Genomic DNA, 20308 nt, shown 5'->3' with positions numbered 1-20308 from the left:
TATGAATAGTGTTTTCAGGGCAAATAATGCAGGTTTGCTTTGGTTTAGTGTGCAAGGAACAAGGGGATACTGAACAGTACCTAATGTTTTTGAGAAATTAATGCAAATGTATTCAAACTGCACATATTTTATTGCCCTCACTTCCTTCTTTCAGTTACTTTCTAAGATGATAAGTCCAAGAAGTTAATTTGTCATGCTCCTGTCTCTGTGATTTTTGTCCTGCTTGGAGGTTTTTGATACAATTACATTTGAGTTCACTGCAGTTACAGAGAATTAGATCTTTTTTATTTCAGTGGCCCAAAGTCAATAATTGAAACAAACCCTTTAGTCAACTGTTTTCAGATTTTTTTTTACTATCTGTTTCAGTTGTCCCTTGAGGTACCAGGTGAGGCAAAGTTGTGTTTTTATCATATTGAGGAAGTTCAAATTTATCATGATCAGGAAATTCTTGTGTCATCATGTAAATATTTAATATCTAGTCTGAGTTAATAATTCCATCTTCTTTTGTCACCATGAGAGAAAAACAAAACAGGAACCTGCAAAAGAAGGTTGGAATCAGTAAAAAAGGCCCAAGGCTGAAGTACACTGCCCTTATCATCTTGTCATGTTTTAAGCCTGAAGAAGTTGGTGCATTTTCTGGTAGTGTAGGATTTGTCACCAGTTTGTTTGGTATGAGAAACACTGAAGGATGGACTCCTCTCCATGTACTTTATCTCACAAGTTGTAAATCATTAATCATTTGCTCTGAATTGTTCTACTTCTAGACAAGCTTGCACTGATTTGACATGATAAAGGGGCAGGCCATTGACAGGCAGGGAAGTATAACAACAAATTTAATACACCAGTTATGCACCTAAGATGGCATCTAGGTGGGAATTAAGAGCCTAAATCCAGAATATTAATTCAGGAAGATATAGCCAAGCTCATATATTCAGATATTTTCACAGATGTAAGCTGTACTATGTGGAATGCCCTGCACGGTTTTCTGTTTCTCTTTGAGTTGGCTGCCTAAGGTGTGTTGGCATGCAGAACAAAATAATTTCTCTGCCTAAGTTCTTTGGTGAGCATGATATGCATGGTCAGGCCTTACCAACCTGCACCAAATGGTCTGTGATAGCTATAAAAAAAAAAAAAAAAAAAAATAAAAGAAGGATAACGCTTGAAATATTCTTGAAAGTAGCTGGGTATTTGTGCTTTCCTCAATTCTGCCTTAGGATTGCTGTACCAGGAGAATCTGAGTGGTATTGGCAAACTGAGGATGACATTTCTGAAAATGATTGTTTGAGCTCTAGGTTAGTTTATAATACCAGGACTAGAACCCAAGCATCTGAACTTCTAGATCATTTCTCACCCTGAGCTCATATTTTAACAATTTTTGAAATGTTACCTGCAGCCAGCTGGTAAATATGAGAAATTTGGAGACTTCATTTCTGACAATTGTCTGGAAAGTTAAGAACTGCTTCTTAATGCTTTAATACTGTATTTTATACTAGTGGTCTCTGTTTGTTTTATTGGTGTTGAGAGTTGAACATTCAGAGCAATGCAGTGAAAAGTCAGGTCAAGAGACTCTGTTCAGTGACAATAAAATCCAGTGTTTTGTACAGTGTTTTAATTATCAAGCTAATGATATTCACATAGCAGGAGTAGATTTAATAACTTCTGTAGCACAAGTGGAAAAGATCAGTATCACTAGATTGTAGCAGCAATATTTAGGCTTTATAATAGATTGCCAACAAATATTCATAAAAATAAATTTAAATTATTTATTCTATACCAGATATGCATCTGATATAAGAGACCCCTTCTTCTAGGAACTTCCAGTGCCAGTAAATCCCCAGTACCCCAGCATGGAATAACAACAGAGCCGAGCAAGAGGAGCAACTAAAAGGGATCATTTAACAAAGCTGAAAGTTATTAGAATGAATGTTAGTTTTTATAACTGATAAACAGTTTGCAAAAATACAAAGTTTAAAATATACTGCAGGATGCTATGAAGGTAAAGCTATTTAAGGGAACTAGTCAAAATGTGTCTTATATAATAGTGAAAGCCCTATTTAATAAATGCCAGCTAAAAGATATAAACCTGTTGAAAATACTTCTCATTCAATGTGAGTTCAAAAGGTCACTGTTTGGCATTCCTCCTCACGACCAAATCTACTGAAGCTAATATGCCTTTAGTAAACAAATTCTGATTAAAAGCTATTCAGAAATGTCTCTGTTTGCTTTGTCACAATCACATTCTAGATATTTTCTTTCTACAGCAATCACATTCATGACATCTGTAATGGAGCTAAACTGGATTTTGCATTAAGCAGCATTGCTTTATACAAAAGAGAAACACTAAAGCATGTGCACCCGTAAAATAGAGTGATTTAAATGTATTCTGCAATAAGCCTAAATGGTAAGCAGGAACTTGAATTAGAATACTAACTTGAACATAAAAATGCCTTTAATTTGTTTTTTTTTTAACAAACATACATTATCTGAACTTGATAGTAATTCTGAAAGACAGGTAAATGTTGTTATAAACATACAGCAGATGGTTAAACTGACGTAAATGGAGGGTGAGAGGTTTGTTCAAGGTCAGAGAGCAAGTGCCCAGGAGTTCTGACATATAGTTAGTTCCCTGTTCTGATCATGGAACAAATCTCCTTTGTTCTACATTTTTGCACATTACACTTTAAATGAATAGCTATATTATAGTGCTTGTGCTTCCAAAATATAAGTATAGGGCATACAGAAAGAGACACAATCTATGATTTTTGCCTCTAAATTAATGCAATTTTTGTTTAAGAATCAAGGGCACAGAGTTGTATACTGAGGGCACTTGCATCACCCTCTGCTACAGTTAGTAGTTTGCTGTAGAGATAAGTGGATGGCTGTGGTTGATTTCTATCCTATTGCCACTTCCTGTCCTATACCTGCAATGTGCAAATTTTAATCTGTCAGGAATCTGAATACCCTGCAGGTTTGGTTTGCTGATAGTCCTTCCTTCCTTGAACCTCCAGTTTCTCTACTGAACCTGTAGGAGGCTGACATAGTATTTTATCAAGTACATTACTCATCTTGACTCTTCTGCCTTTTTACCTGGAAGCAAAGATTTGTCTTCTTTTTTTCTCTTTGCTGTTGTTCAGCTAATCTAAATACACCAATTGCTCAGTTCTGTTAGAACCTCCCATTATCTGAAAGAGATAGTGTTGTAATCATAAGATGTTTCATAACTGAAAGTTGAATATAAACAAGTAGGTTTTATCTATTTTTTTTTTCTATCTGTGTAAATGCAAACAAGAGAATTCTTACACTTTTTTTGCCCACTTTTGGCCAAGTTATAAACGGTCATTTTGATGAATAAATATGGCAAGTCTAGTTTAAACATGGAGTGAGTGACTGTGGAAGGTTTATTTATTTTAATGGCTATCCATTCAGATTAAATATAAGCATAAAAGCATAAAAGTTATCTCTTAAATCCAAACCAGAATTTTGGCTGAGCTTATTATGTCTGAAGCATCCGGACTTCAAACAAGCAAACAAACAAACAAAAAATACCTCTTTTTGCATGTGAAATACATTTGAAATAACTTCCTCCAGCTATTTCATTTTCATTTCAAAGGCTTTTTTGCACATTACCAAATACAATCCAAAAAACAACTCGGTCAAATAAGTACCAAACTGTTACCTTCACTTTACATATGCAAGTCAGAGTTTATGTGACATGTCTAAAGTCAAAAAGCAAAATAGTACAGAATAGGATTTAGAGCTGGGAGGACTCTAATCCACCAGGCTGTGCTCAGCCCACTGAACATGACTTTTATTGTGCACCCAAATACCAGCTGGTGATCACTTGAAGATTGATGGTAGCATGCAGCTCTGGAATGTGCTCCTAAATTCACTCTTTGTGTCAGTCTTCATGGTGTGAAAAAGAGTGAAAAACGTTTGTGTTCTGTGTGTTTAAACAGCAAGTGTGCTGCCCACTGAGCAGTGCTGCCCGCAGGCTTGGAGCACTCCTGCTCCCAGGAGCCAGCACTAGGGACAGCCACATCCTCTAAATGACACTGACTGTGACAGCCAAATCCATACAGAAAAAAATAAGCTTAAATAAAATAATTTTCATTTTGGTGTTTAAACAAAAATCACCCCATGTTTTAATTTAATATTGGAAGTGCTTGTAACAGTCGTCCCTGATGTTTAGCAGCACAAGCAGAAAATACTGATGATGAAATTAATAATTTCCAGTTGTGTCCAACCACTGAAGTCCTGTGGGAGATGTGCCCAAACCCTGTATTCAATTTAGCAGGTTGTGTCATAACAGTAATAAAATTAATTAAATAAATAAATAAATGAAAAACAAACCCAAAAAAATCAAACACCCACCCCCCCACAAAAAAAAAAAAATTAATTTGCAATCTGGTGAAACCACATCGCTGTTCCTCCAATGGGATTGAATGCATTTAATATACCAGAAAAAATCGATGTCAAGAGAAAAAAGGAACCAACTGCTAGACATTTAAGGATAGGCTTGACCTTTGCTTTTCTTCCAAATCAAACTTTCCTTGGCTTCAGAAAGCATCCCAAACACCCACGTCCAGAAAACAGCTTGCTTCCTGTCAATGGAGAAGGTTGGGTGGCCCTGCAGCTGCAAAATAAAATTTAATCCAAGAGCTCAAATTAGGCTAGGAGGGGTAGTACAGTGGGTACTCTACTAAAGCATACAGAACAACAAATAAATATAGCAAAAGGAATTAAGAATACTGTGGAAAAGTATTCTGTTATTCTAAATTTCTTGAAATAGAAAGATGGAAGATTTGGATAAATGCAGTTGTGACACGACCGTGGAATCAAGCGTGGCTGCTGCTTTTGGTGAAATCTGTTATCTGCAGTATAATGACCCTTCTGGCATCATGTTGAACTAGGGGTTCATGGAAGGTTCACTGAGAGGGGATGCCGTTTGTTGACCTCCAGATGCTTTGTTTTCTCACATAGTCGAGTGAGAATAAGTGTTTCTTTTATCCTTCCCAGATGTAAAGCAGAGCTTGGTAGCTATCTTGACTTGGTATATAGAGATGATTATCTAATATATAGACAAGAGTATGTAGACACCAGGTATATGCATCCCATTAACATACTGACACTGAGGAAACAAGGAAACACACCAGAAAAAGGAAGCAGTGGTTTGCCTATTTGTGTGTGATACCCACCATGCTACATACTTGTTTGCTTTGTTTTGCTATGGGCAGCTTGGCTGTATCCCACAAAATTCAATTTTTTTCTTTTGTATAAAAATGCTACCCTTTAGTTCAGCAGTCAACTGAAACAAATTTATTACTGTAATTCTTTTGACTAAGTAATAATGCCTCCCAAAGTTTCTTCAGCTCATAACTGGGTGAATTTTACATTATTTTAATGAAGAATGAATGAAAGCTAAGCACCGGGATTTAGCTTGATCTCTTTATGCCTGATGTTTGCCTTATAGCTAATCCTAATTTGATTAAATTGATAATAATAATAATAGTGAAACTGTAACCAAGCCTGCATATACTAAACTGCCCTATTTTGTATAGAGTAGTGGTGAGAAGTGACTGGTGAAGATGGGAACAATATATTTTAAGGAGATCTGTGGATAAAATAGTGTGGCTAAAGTTGCAGTGCCGTTGGTAACATCAATAAAGGCAAGGATTACTGCAGCAAGGGCAATAATGCCAATTGTAGACACACAGAGATTGGATGAGTCTCTGGGGAGGTTACTCTTTGAGGGAGAGAAAGGAATATGAAGTGGGTTCTTACTTTATTACAGAAACCATAATGAAATTTTTCAATGGATGAGCTGGATTTTCTCAATGAGTTTTTATTAGCTCTGGTAACAAATAATCTGGCAGCTTAGTGAAAATATGCTCAGAGAGAAAAGGACTGCATGTTAAGAGCTTTTTCAGTCTGAAGTTAGGAGACTACTATCATACTTTCATTATTTAAAGTGTTGATTATTCTGAAACATTTGATCTTCACTGCAATTCAGCATCACATTGATGGCACATCAGCGAAGATGTATTAACATCTCAAAACTGCACACTGCTATTCCCCAGTTTTAGCTGTCAGTTTTGCAAGAACCAAATTATGTCTTCACTGTCTACAGTGCATCTGCAAAGTACTCACTTAGACTGAACAGAAAGATAAATTTGCAAAGACAATTCTAGCATTTAAACAACCTACCTTTCACCCAGCCTTACACTCTCCCTGTTCCTCTTTCTCCCTTTCCAATATCCAAGGATGTCTCAGCTGACATCATGTGACCCATCTGTTTGTGGGGAATAAATAGTCAGGTACTTAAACCTAAGCCCTAAAAGGTTTGCTTTTATCACAAAGTAAATAGCCTGAATGAGATACAAAACCAAAGAGAAGTCCACTCACACCTTGTTCTCCCAGCGGCCAACCCATTAGTGGCAAATGGGATGAGGATGTACAATTTGGAAAAACAGTTCCCAGAATTCATTTTGTTGCCCAGTTCTAACTTGGAGACTATCATAACCTTCAGTCTTAATTAATTTTTTGGGCAGACAGTTAAAATAATTCACTTCCTTCCATTTCTCATATCTCTCTGTAAATTTGTATCAAGGACTTTCAGTGTCTGCCCACAGTCAGGGGTTTAGCTGTCCAGTTAGTTTGATTGCTACTTGGAACATTTCTCTGCGTGCCTAAGCATAACAGGAAAATGTGCAGCTATTCTTCCAGTGGTGTGATTAGTGGCCCATTAGAAAAAAGAGAACAGAGAAAACACAAGAGGTTACAATGAAGAGATACACTTCTCCCAGAAGAAAACTGTGGAATCTGTCTGACTTCTCCAGGGGTGCAGCTTTATTTCTCCAACTCTGTCTCAAAAATAATGTCATACTTGGCAACTGAAAGCTTCTCACTCCTGCATCTGGGAAATAAAAACATCCCTAGTGCCAATGGCAAAGCCACTGTGTGCACCCAGGCTGAGCTGCTGCAGCCTTCAGGCAGTGTGGCAAGGGCTCTCTCCCTTTCTCTCTCTCCACGGGTTTTGGAAAGCAACCAAAGGGTAAACTCTGTGTAACTGTGCAGACTTTGAAGTATGCAGCTCTTGGAGAGCAGCTTTCATGCTGCAGAGCTGTTGTACACAAGCTTGTTACACACAAGGCTGGGAGAAGACTGGCTCCCATCTGACATGGATAACTCAGCTGCACTAATCTTAAATCAAACAGGCCTGTCTTTATGGCTCTCCAAGCTTGCCAAAGTTGTCCCTCTTGTTTTGCAAAATGAGACAAGGCCTGGGTAGGATAATAATGAGCAGAAAAGAACAAGGTAATGTTTGAGAAATAGAATTCTGGAAAGTTCTCTAGAATGGCAGTATTTGTAGCATCTTATGAAATAAAACATGCAAATTGCATTTATATAAAATTATAACTGCAAACTACTTGCTAAAAGGAAGCCTATTTTAAAATGTTTTTATTGTGAAATGCCTTTACAGACTTAAGAGGAGTTATTCAAGGTTTACAGTGAGGGAAATGGAGGAATAACCTGAAGATTGAGCCCAGAAGTGTCTACAGCCTAGTGAGACTGGATGGCTGGAGGGTGTGGGTGGTCTTGCATAATGCTCAATGAAGGAATCTCAGTACTGGAATATTTGGCAAGACTTAGGATAGCTGTGTAACTGCAGTTTGAAAAACATTGACACATTTTTCCTCTTTGTTTTGGAGTGGGTTTTCTGTTGTGGAATGTGGTATATGAGTTCACATGACAATGTCTGTGAAAATGAAAAAGAAATCATATCTCTTCTTCTTAATTTAAAGCTTCAGTAAAAAGACATGGAACATTGTGGGGTGTCTTGGGTTGATAAGTGTGCCACAAAGCCATGTTAATAGATTTTGCCACACACGAGTAAGTGGCTTCTCTTCTCATGTGTTTGATTTTACTTAGAAAGCACATTCCTCCTGCACAAAACTGGCAGCTGCCCACACCTCAGAGGATCTGCCCCTCCTTTTTTCTTCAAAGTGCTAAATAAAAGATGAAAAATTCTGTTATGGATTTCAGTAATTTTAATAGAACAGCACTCTGTCATGAATTATTTTCCTTTTGGTACAACTTTTTAAAAGGCACAATGTTAAAAGGCAGTTAATACTTGATCACAATTTTTTTGAAGTCTGTGAGTTACCAGGATTTTAGGAGTTTTGTGTATCTTGCAAATTGTAAAAATAAAAAAGAAATTTAAAAAAAAAAGCCCCACCTACTGACATATGTGAACGTTCTGCTTAAGGTCAACTGTTAACTGGTATGTCTTTTCCTATCAACACATGGTCCCCTTCACAAAGAGCTATTGAGTGTTTTAGTGCTCCTAATGTGTATGTTGAACTGCTCAAGGTGACAAATTGTTCTTCAGACATGCTAGAGCCACCTCTGGGCCTGATTCTCCAAAGACTTCACCTTCGTGCTCTGATTTCCCTTTTTAAAAGACTGCATTATCTCAATCCAGTAATGTTTAAATTCCTATCTCAACTCATGTAACAAATACAACCACAAGTATTCAAGGTGTATATTTAAACCAGGTCCTATTTAGATATCATTGACATTTCCTTGTTATTTACTCTCATTTCAAATGCAGCAATTAAGTTTCTTCCACCTGATTATACATTTTAGCTCTGGGCAAAAAGAGGGTTCTGTTTCAGCCTGTACTATCTGAACTCTCTTCTCTCTCATTCAAATGATCTTGTTAATTAGTTAGCCTGCGATTTTATAAGCACTTGTAAATCTGTTTTCTGCCCTTTCATTTGCTCTTTTTTTTTTAATACAAATGAAATTAAACCCTATTCAGATGGATTCAGATGGAAACAAGTGTGCACATCTGTGATTTCTAGTTCTTATGGAGCCATTACATTCTATATAAAAAGCCAGATTTCATTGTAACAGAATTAAAGAAAAGAGTAAAAACTCTCATGCATGAAGAAGAGATAAAGAAAAGGTCAGAGGTCCATCTGAGCATTTTTGGGCCCAGTGTGGTTAAGGCACACAAGGGACTGACCAGGAGCACATCTGGCTGCTTTGGCAGGATGGCTGTGTTCCCATTCACAAAGGGATTCATGAGAATGGCTGAGGGATGGGTTTTAGTTTGAACACTGCATGAGCAGTGGCAAAATGCTTCAGCAGCTCCCTTATCTCAACCCCTTAAGCAGAAGGAATCAATACATAGATCTTTGAAGAAAAGGAATATTGACAGGGCAAAGGTGACTCATTCTGAAATTTTGAAAAGGAGTATTCTGGCTTTACTTGTTCTCTTTCAATACATAAAATTGAAAAAGTAGTCAGTGGTGTTCTCAGACTTGCAGTATCATAGGAGACTATTTTCACAAGTACTGTGAAAAATATAAAAATTATGGATTTATTTCTTCCATGTCTTTACATTCAAAAAGTTAAAAATAATGCCAAAAAAAAAATTACAATTATTAGATTCTTATGAAATCTCATACCATTTAACTAAATATTTTCCAGTTGTTTCTGCTAAAATGTTATGAAACAGAGAGATTTGTAAATACAAAGTAGAAAGGAAAATATTTAAACTAAAATAAAACAGACCTTTTCTTCTGGCTGAAGTTTTTTTGTTTGGTTTCTTTTTTTTTTAATTATTTATGGTAACTTTGCAAATACCTCAGATTTCACTGACATTTCACTGACTTGAAATAGGTAACTATTCCATTCAATGGTAGCTACATTATGCATAGTGTCTGTATGTCCAAGTTACTTTTCCACCTGTTTAAACATGACCCAAAAGGGGACTATTTCCATTTGATGTTATAAGCAAAAACATTGTTGTAATTAAGTATTTATTTCTAGTGGGGAAAAAAAAAAAAAAAAAAGAGAGAGAGAAGAAAGGGAAAAAACCAAGAAAATTGGTTTCACTCCAGTTCCTAGAAGGTGAGGTTTTACATTGCAGTCTCACATTTGGCACGGGGTGGCATATTTGTTGGCACAAACTCAAGGCTTAATGAGGCTTAAGAGAGTTTTACAGCCTCTATAACCAGAGGCTAACACTGAGCCTGCTGCTAGATGTACACAAGGAGTGTGATTTGTGCACCCCACACCCCATGAGAATGTGAAATGAAACAGCATTGTATTGCTGACTTCCACATCACTGAGGCTACATGAAATCCATGCCATTTGGGGCAGCAGAGGTTCCCTGGGGAGATGAGCTCCTGGAGAGCTGTGTCAGCTCCCTTCACTGTGGAGCTGTGTGTGAATGGATTGCTGTGCTTTACTCCCTGCTTGTTTCTGAGGCACAGACACCAAATCTCTGCTTTTGCCCTGGACTTCCCCATAAACAGCCTTCTGAGACTAAATCCTTATGCCAGCAGGAGAGAGGAGAAAAGTTGGTTTTTTTTGGTTTTTTTTTGCACTCTCCCACAGGGGATCCTGAATTAAAATCTTGACAGACCATCCTAGGCTTGCTCAAAGCCCTGCTAGGCTGGATATCCAGGGATGGAGGAGTGCAGGCATGACACAGTGTCATAGTTTATCCACAGTTTATCACTGGATGAACTCAGTGCTTTGAACTTGGACTAGGCATGCTTGCATACCATGGCTGTAGCTTACCAAACCCTGCAATTTAAAGATAATCCTTGGTTATGCTGAAATCATTCTTAATTATTTTGGATGTTTAGTAATGAGTGGTTTTATTAGTATGCAAAAAGGAAGTTATATTTTGGGAAGGTCCAGCTAAAAATTGCATAAATTTCAGTAACAAATATATCAAGCATCCTTATGAGATGTCAACCAAGGAAGTCACTTAGGGTCTTGCCTCTGCATATTAGAGATAATTATATTCCTTAATCTAGGAGAATCAGTCTGTTTTCAACATTATGAAGGCTGGACAACTTGGTTATAATAGGCTGTGTGTAATAACACCTCCCCAGATACCCTGTCTCTAATAGCTGAAATTATTTTGTTCTGCCCAGCATATTTAGGTTTTTGTGATGTCTGTAATAGATATTATACAAATAATTTGTTATTTCTTCTGTGAGAACATGAATTTTTAAAACCAATATTTTTTTGTGGAGGACTAGAATGATAATTAAAGAGTAGGACTTAAACTGTCTAATTGTCAGTAAGCTGTGCACTGTGTACAGAGAGAACCTCCAGTCACTGGAATCTCCAAAACCTGCAGTTCAGTAAGTGTAATTCTGGAAAGAGAATTCACTGAAGCTTTTATTTTTTCATTAAAGCAACCTGTCCTCTAAGATCAGATTTCTTACAGTAGGGATCAATTTGATATTGGTTTTATCCCCAGGGATAAGCAAAATTCACCAACTGATGAAGAAAAACTACAAGCAAAGATTATTTCTGTATGATTAAGAATGAAAGTTACTTGTATAATGTTTTATTGTCAAATAAAATTTTTAATATTTAGAGAGCTATCTGTAGCATCATTCTCTGTATAGGTTTCTCTGCTTTCAATGTTTGGTTGAATTCTCAAAGCATGGAATAGAATTGCTCTGAATGCCAGTAAATGTCTAGTTAATTTTTTGTCAAAAACTTCTGTTTGAGAGAGATGAAAAGGAATGTGAAAGATCACACAGCATCTTTGCAACCACTGCCTTCTCCAAGCAATAACAACCAGATAGTAAATCTTAAAAAAATCAAAATTTCTTGGGTGACTGTGTGGTAAATTTTTCTGAATGAAAATAAAATTTAATTATTTCTAAATTTCCTCCCTACTTGCTTGAGTAGGCCAGAGAGTGTAATAAGCTGTAAGCTTCAGCATTAAAAGAAATAAAAACAATAAATCAATGTGACAGTATTTTTTTCACAGCTTTCCTTCCTCTTATGAGTGGTGTTGAGTTTCCCTAGTCTAGTAACCCGACATGAGGTCTTCTGCTCATCAGCAGCTTGATGGAAGCAGATTACCCTTAAGGAGCCTTGGAAAGAGCAATACCATTTCAAAGAGATTAAAATTCCAAGAAAATAATGGATTTTGATAAATGAGAGTTGTGGAGATCTGTTGCTGTTTTTGTCTCTTGTTTAAAACCAATCATCATGATTATCACGATTATCTTGTACATCAGTCACGGTGTTTCCATTCAGTCAGTCAGTGAGGCAGTAAGGGGGGACATCATGTTGTGCAGTCACTGGGCTCACATTTGCCTCCTCCCAGTTCATCTCTGCTTTCCTGGTGTATCAGTTGTGCAGTTAGGAGAAGGTTCAGTTTCACCTCAGCCAAATGTTATGGTGTAGTTAATAGTGCCCCAGGAAAAGGGATGAGTGTGAGTGTCTGAGCCTTGTGAGGATTTCAGAGGGCCAGAGGCACTGGGTGCTGATGGCTCTGTGCTGGGGAGTCTCCAGGTGCCTGGGACAATCCTAGCTGAAAGCTTACAGCAAGGATTGTTTTAAAGTGAAGAAAAAACATGGATTTTCAAAGTACTAAAGAAAGACTTCTGAAAGTACTGTGAACAATTTTCATATACACTTAAAAAGTTCTTTTTCAGTTTTTAAGCCCAGATTGTAAATCTTTATTGTATGTTTTCTGTTGTCTAGGAACAAGATAAATACTATTTGGTTTCTTTTTATATTGCCATAAATAAATGCACTCAGCTCCTGAAAGCTGTCTCAAATACCAATTAATCAAAACACAACTATCAGTAATTGGGGATGCTTTTCATTTTCCTATGAAACTGTTTAACAATGATAAAAAAATTAATTGGAGTTATGTATCATATTTATCAATGCAAATTATATGCTGATAAGTATTCTTTCAGTCATTGAAATATAATTGAAAATCATGCCTCTACTAGACAGGTGTGAATCCTAGTGCTTCAACTTAATGCCTGCTGTTAAAAATAGCTCTCCAAGTACTTGAAAAAAAGTTTGCTTTCAGCAAATATGTGTTTTGGAGAAGGTACATATTTTAGGCACAGTTCTTTTGTTGCATTTTTTTTTAATAGAGCATATATACAAAAGTATTTCTATTTTGAGAGTTTTGTTTTATAAAATACCAACAGCTTTTGACAACTAATTTTGTATAAGACATTTACTGTTTCCCATTGGGAAAGAATGAGCAAAAAACTTTGCTTTAAAAAAACCTAGCAAAAGTGACAGGCTATACTGTCCCAGACAACATTTGCAACTGAAAACTGTGGATTCAGATCTTAAATTTTATGAATTACAGCAGAGCTTCATTTTCATAAGTACTGTGTATTCACCACCCTTTTAGAGTCACAGGGAACACAATTCAAACCTAATACTTATAAAGAAAGAAAGCATAATTATATGTTAAATATTTTTAAAAAGACAAATTGATTATTCAAGTTTTATTTTTCCACTCTCAGCTCTTGAGAGTTCTTTTCTGTTATTACTGAAAACAGTCTGAATAGGAGCCAAAATTTATTGGCCAAGCAAAGAAGGGAAGCATGAGCTTTCTTGAGGGCAGCAAGTAATCCTTATATTGCAGTTGCTTATGCTGTTCATGTAACAAGCCTGATCCTGCACTGCTGAGATCAAAGGATGTTTTCACTTCACTTTGTTGAAGAAAGTTTTATATAGAAAAGTAGAGGTCCTTCTACAGTTCTGTTAGTTTGATCCAAACCCGTAAACAAATAACCAAATGAACAGACAGATTTAGGCTTGACTGAATAATTTTGTTTTCTTTTAAGTAAGCCACGCATGGTGATGAATAACAAAGTAAAATTTGACCTTGAAAATGGTAAAAACCTATTCTTCATGAAGCCCCCTGTTAGGAAAATGAAGTAAAATGTTCTTACATAGTTTTCATTGATCATGTGGATTTTCTGCAGTCATAAACTTCAGAATGTATTGAACACATTGATTAATTTAATAAATTATGTTCCTTAAAAGCCAAAGCTGTAAATAATAATATCCATTAAAATAAGAATTAATTAGATGAATGAATAACAGCACTGCCTGCTTTTTATGAGCTTTGTCTATCTACTTAATGTACAGAATAATTGTATTCAAACTGGGAAAAGAAAATTTGGCTTGCCTCAGCAATTGTTTTGTTATTGAGTGTCCAGTGAGGTGTTTCCTTCCCTCTCTGACCCCATTTGTGTCCAAAGATGCCTTTATTTAAAAAGAAATGCAGGTTGAGAAGCAAGAAACGTGAGTGAACTGCTTTACTATGCTACTGTGTTTGCTGTTTCAGAGCTGCAAGAAACTAAGACCTCTGAGTATCACAGGATATCCCAGAGCCCCCTGGATTACAGGATATTATTGATGGATGAAGATCAGGATCGGATCTATGTGGGGAGTAAAGATCATATTCTGTCTCTGAATATTAACAATATAAGCCAAGACCCCCTCAGTGTAAGTTCAAGTTTTATTTTGAGAATCTGAGGTTGCTTTACTCCATGCCTTTCCTTTTAAGACAAAAAAATAGTATTTGATTATTTTGCATGGAAGTCCATGCCCACACCTTATTGAGTTTTCAGTCCTTTTATGTATAAAGCAGATGGAGCTATACACTGTTTCTCAAACACTGTTTAAAATGGACCTGTTTACTAATTTTGAAGCAATATTCTTCTTGGCCTGACCTCACAAGGAAAATCTGGGTGGTTTGATGCTTTCCACCTCTCTCCAAGATAAGATAGCTCAGCAATGCACTTCTAGAAGAATCCTGGAGGAAGAGTAAGATATACACTATAATTCTGAGACCATATGTGAAAAAAAGCAAGGACAGAGTTGTCCTTAAGCTTATACTACATTTTTTTATGTTTTGTACTCTGAGCCCTAATCATGAACTATTTTCCAATCTCTTGTTATGTCTGAATCAGCCTTTGCCCTTCAGTTGGGTAGCTGAGACACTTTATTTGGGGTTTTTGGGCACCATGACCCACATCTACTCCTTGACACCTCTTTTCTGACTTCTCTCACTTACTGAGATGGTGTTTTCCAAGGAATTTGTGTTCTCTCACCAAACAATAGCAGGCAACCTCAGTGTGAAAATAATACCATTATCAAATGCTTACACATTCCTCTCTTGTATCCAAAGCCTGTTGAAATTCAGACTCTCTGCTTTTGAAATAGTTGACCTGCAGAAGTGCTTGTGTGCCCAGAAGCTTGGCTGTTAAGCCATTACCTGTCTACAGGCTTTGTCTTGCCTGTCTTTAGACTATCACAGCTACTACCCTGCCTGAAAGTGTATCATAGAGTGTGCCAAATCCATCAGCCCTGCAATCTGTGGGCTTTATTACTGTACTTCAGAAGGACTGAGGATACCCAGCTTGCAGCAGGGAAGATAAATGCCTTGCTTAAGAGACAAGGCTTTTAATGTGTCAAGGGAGAGAGGGGCCCTGCCAGAGAGTGATTGAGCACAGTTAAATTAGGCTTTGCTCTGAATCACCCTCTGGACATGCCTGTCCACCTGAATTGATTGTTCAGGGAGCTGGCGGAGGCTCATTCTAACTTACACATTTAAATTAAATGCCTCTCATTCAATGGTGTGAATGCATCCTTCCCTCCTCCTAATGGTACCCAAATCTCCCTCTGAAATGGGGCTGCCTTCTAGGATCTGAAATGCCTTCTGTGACCTTTTTTGCTAATTTCCATCTCTCAGTGACCCTGCAGCCCTGGTCTGGCAGGAGCTGTGCCCCAGCAGAGCACACTCCCTCCTGTTCTTGGCAGGTTGGATTTAATCCTGTGCTGAGTTTGGTTAGATAGGAGAGCCTCTGTTACATGAAATATCTTCTGCAGTATAAAGCTGTGAGCCATTTCAACAGCTCATGTAGGCCTGGAGAAACAAGAATAAAAAAAATCAGAGGAAAGGAAAAACACAGAAAGCTTTCTGGCAGTGAATGTGATCACCCAGTATTAGACTCAGAGTGAATCTCTGCAATCCACACAGTGTTTCCATTTGTTTATTTAACAACAGATTCACTTTGCTGATCTTATATATCTGTAGAAATCCTATATACATATACATTCAAATCCACAGTTCTACATATATATGTGTGTGTACATATATACACAGAGATCTTTTAATAGTATTGTTTATGTTATCTTGAGGCTAAATGTTATCAGACTCTGTCACTTACTAGATTTCTAGGGATAAATTTTTAATGGATGTCTTTCCTATTTCAAAATCAAAATAAATAGTGGAAGAAACTCAAAATATTTACAGTTTGAGGTATGCAGATAAACATTCAGACATTGAGGTATTTCTTGAAAAATTGAAAGAAATCAATGTGAAATCTTGAGATTTCTAGTAGGTTTTATCATAATCTAGCCAAATCTTTCATGATAAAGTTGAAAAAAGAGAACCAGAACCCTCTCTCAGTATTTAAGTCTTCTGGTTTCTAGTGTGAACAATTTCAACAAGTACAGTAAAAGTAAAAAAGTAAAGATGGGTAGTAATTTGGGCAATAGTGGTGAAAAATCTCTCATACTTGGAAGAAACAAATTAAATAAATTTATTAATTTGCCTTAAAAATATGTAATAATATGTGTCAGCCTAAGACTTGGACCTTGATTTTGTTCAGTGCATGCTTTTATTTATCAACAAAAGTCCTTCCTATTCTTATAATCAAAGTTTCAATTCTATCTAAATATTAAATCTACTAGTGTGAGTAGTGAGATTTATTTTTTTGATTATGTAATATGTATACTACTTGAGTAATACTTCTTTCCTTACAGATTTTCTGGCCAGCATCAGCAAACAAGGTTGAAGAGTGCAAAATGGCTGGCAAGGATCCTACGGTGAGTTATAATCCACAAGCACACACACACACAAATTAGGTACTTGGCAATAAAGTAAGAGCACCTTGAGTGCAGCCAAAGCACAATGAAAGAAGTGTTTGTTTTTCTTTTGAAATGCTTTGCAAGCCAATCTATAAAGTGAAATTCTGGAAAATCAGGCAATGTAAACAGAATGCACCTTCAGACTCTGGCCGATGGGAGAAGATATACAGTGTCCATTTCTTCAACTTTTTTGGTTGTTACTAATCAAACTAGGTAATAGTAATTTTCCAGATATGTCCTGGGGTGATGTTGAACAGCCTATTGAGCTGATTCTTGGAAGTTCTCTGGCTGACTGCTTCCCCCAGGACACTTTGAAGGTTGGTGGTGCCCACTGTCTGCAGTCTTAAGACCCCAGTTGTACACCAGTCTACAGATGATGTTGAATGGTGCTGGCTCCTGCTGAATCAGAAATGTGAATGCCTTTAAAAGTAAATTAACCAGTGCAGTCTGCTAAACAAGGATTAAGTCTACTGGCTTTCATGAAGATGACTGATGGCACAGTTTCCAAGCCTGTGCTCATAAAACTGCAGTTCTTGCTGCCTGGGGTGAGGTTTGGACAATTGAATATGGAAGCAGTTTTGGGATCTGGGTAAGAAAAAATACTCATTAAGAAATCTGTTTTCAACCTAAAGTGCATTAACCCTAGATCATAGTAAAAAACTAAAGAGTTAGAGAAAAGAGGAAAGGAAAAAAACTGTAAATCCAGTACTGTGAACTGTGTGGTCCTTTAACATTCTGTTTTAGTTTTCATGATGATTTGAAGATGTTATTGTAGGTCTTCAATACAAAGCAACAATTGACTGCAAACTTCAGTTTAAAGTTTTGGAAACAAATTGTTTATACAAATAGAAAAATCTAATATTTGGACTTGCTTACTTTATAATTATGTCCATTTATGTTGAGCAAATCAGGGGGGAAAAGAGGCTGTTTCAGAGGTGTCCTTAAGGAAAGTTCCTAAGGTTACGCCTTGGTTTCCTGTAGAAGTCCTACTTCTTCTCATGCAAGAGAAATATGAGAATGAAAATGGGATTGTTGTGTGGAAGTGGGAAAGCTACATGGGCTCCTCTACAGCTCAATCAGAGAGAGCCCAGTCCCAGAGCAGGCAAAATGACGTGAAAATGACGTGAATCCAGAGACTAACAAACTCAGTAGCTGTTCTCGTGATGCTGTTAGAATTACATGTCGAGTCTATTCTGGGGTTCTGACACTGGCCGGTGGAGTGACTGTTGTGTGTTTCCTGCAGCACGGCTGTGGCAATTTCGTGCGCGTGGTGCAGTCCTACAACCGCACGCACCTGTACGTCTGCGGCAGCGGCGCCTTCAGCCCCGTCTGCGTCTACGTCAACAGGGGACGCCGCTCTGAGGTAACGCCCGGCCGCTCTGCTCCGTGCTGCTCGTGCCCTGAGAGCGCCCAGAGCTCCGAAATGATACAGTCAATGCTCTCACTGGGCTGCTTCACTGATGCTAAATAGCAAAAGAGTAAAGGTCTGTGGTTTTCTGACCAGCTAGAAGCAAAGCCATGAGCAAAAGCCGTGCCTCGGTTCTGATGGTTGTCCAAAATTCCACAGTCATGGCGAATGCTGGGATATATTTGATAGTACTTTTTATTTGATGCTGTCTGGTGAATTCATTCCTACCATTCGGAGGAACAATGCCCAAGAAATACTTGAAAGGAAGCAGCCAGTTAGATGAAAAGTATAATGCAAAGTCTACTTTTTATAACTTCCATGTGTTACTGGTTCCCTGGGGAAGCCCTTAATTTGGCTAAGCATTCAGGTTAGGTTTGCTGGAATTCAGCTTAACACCATCTAGATGCAATCCCAGTACAGGAAATTTATCTACTGCACAAGTTTTGTCCTGCTAGATGGTGCCCAGGTGAAGTTGGTAAGTTTCTCTTCACTACAAGATCTTACTTTTTCTAGATAGGTCTCCAGTTTTTCTGTATTCAGTTTCACTGAGTGTGTTTTCAGTATAAGTACCAGATGTTTCAGAAGTACACGGTCCAAGTTTCCTGATTTGAAAGTGAAATGTTTGTTTATGTGCAAATGTAATAGGTAATAAATTAAGCAACCAGAAGGAAAAGGAAAGACACTTAAGCAGGAGGCAACACCTCAGTAGCTTTTGGGTCAGATTCATGTCTGCAGGCACAGGGGTGTGCAGTATATTTTCCAGATCAATGTGGAAGCAGATGTGTTGGGAAGGAGGATCAGAGTGTGCTACCTGGAGCTTTGCCATGTGAGGGCAGCTTTAAAAGCTGGGCTGGCTTCTCAGGAAGACACTGGGAAATTCATCACTGATTTAATTGGGAGTGGGATGGGAATTCTGGCCAGGACCCAAGGCTGCTGCAGAGGTTGCCAGAGAGGTGATTAGTCACTATTTCTCCAGGTCAGTTTTCATGGTATGATCTCATTGACTTTTGGTAGATCTCTACCTGGCTCCAGCTTCCTTAACAGAGCATGCACTTGGAATCACTGCACTTTCAGTCCTACTAAATTGTCTGAGAGTACAGATTGTAGGGCTGGATTTAAAAGCAGAAGCAAGCAGAATTAGGTACATCCATCCTTCTGGTTGAAAAATTCTGCATTAACTTATTTTGATGTATTTTGAAACAGGGGTCACTTTTCCCTAGCATTATTCTATTTCTTGAAAAATCATTTAAAACATGAACAGTGATCTCATTTCTCTTTAATTAATGTAATACTCTTTATCATCTTAAGTAGTGATATTGCAGCCCAGAGAAGTTTGAATCTCATTATTTTAGACTGTTTGTAAATGAGATTGGGACAGAGGGGAGGGCAGGAAGTGACATCTCCAGATGATGCAAGATGTTAAATTTCTTAAATGAAAAGTAAAGATACATGACTTGGAAAAGCAGAACCAGCTTCACTTAGCCTGTCTGTATAGCTGCATGCCTCTGATCAATTGATTAAATAAACTGCTGTTTCAGACGTCTGGAGTCTGGGAGACACTTGACTGTGGGCACTTCATGCTCAAAGCCATTACTGTACAGGCCAACAATAGCATAACAGTTTAAACCCAAGAATTTCTTTCTGAACTCATGCATATATCTGTGCATGACTAATTGATAGAGCAGAATGAGGAGCTATGTCGTGCTGATGGAACTAGTGAAAATTCATTTTTTCCTCTGCTTTTATCATTTGGCCTTCAGTTTGGTACAGTTTTCAATGCACAAAAGGTTGTTTTTGCACGTGCAAAATGAATATTTTACAGAGCACATCTGTTTTTTTCTAGAAGCTACAAAGCTTGACAGAATTGTATCCAGCAATCCTAAGAACTGAGTCTGTTTTTCTCTCTTCTTTCCTCAGGATTCCACATAAGCTCACAAAAATGGGGCTTTTACTGATGAGGCAAAATGTTGCCCTTTTCCCTGAAACAGAGGTTATAAAACAATTAATTTTCTTGTTTGGCACACTTGATACTTTGGTCTTTGGTAATTACTCCCTTAGTCACCCAAATATATTCTAATGTCAAAGGCAAACAGAAGGAAGTGTAATCCCTATGTGAAATAATTAAAGACTAAATAGCAGTTTAATATATATGAAAAT

General features: G+C 37.4%; 1 protein-coding gene across 1 annotated transcript in view; it reads left to right on the top strand.

The window, feature by feature from the left end:
• SEMA3C (semaphorin 3C) overlaps positions 1-20308 on the top strand; it is a 115404-nt gene that overhangs the window by 50596 nt on the left and 44500 nt on the right. The window contains exons 3-5 of the mRNA XM_079303153.1: positions 14153-14313; positions 16639-16701; positions 17987-18106. Coding sequence (XP_079159279.1) covers positions 14153-14313; positions 16639-16701; positions 17987-18106 — 344 coding nt within the window. The remainder of the gene's footprint in view (positions 1-14152; positions 14314-16638; positions 16702-17986; positions 18107-20308) is intronic.

Source organism: Erithacus rubecula (assembly GCF_903797595.1).
Source record: "Erithacus rubecula genome assembly, chromosome: 4".
Lineage (NCBI taxonomy): Eukaryota > Metazoa > Chordata > Aves > Passeriformes > Muscicapidae > Erithacus > Erithacus rubecula.
This window is presented reverse-complemented; position numbering and strand designations above follow the sequence as displayed.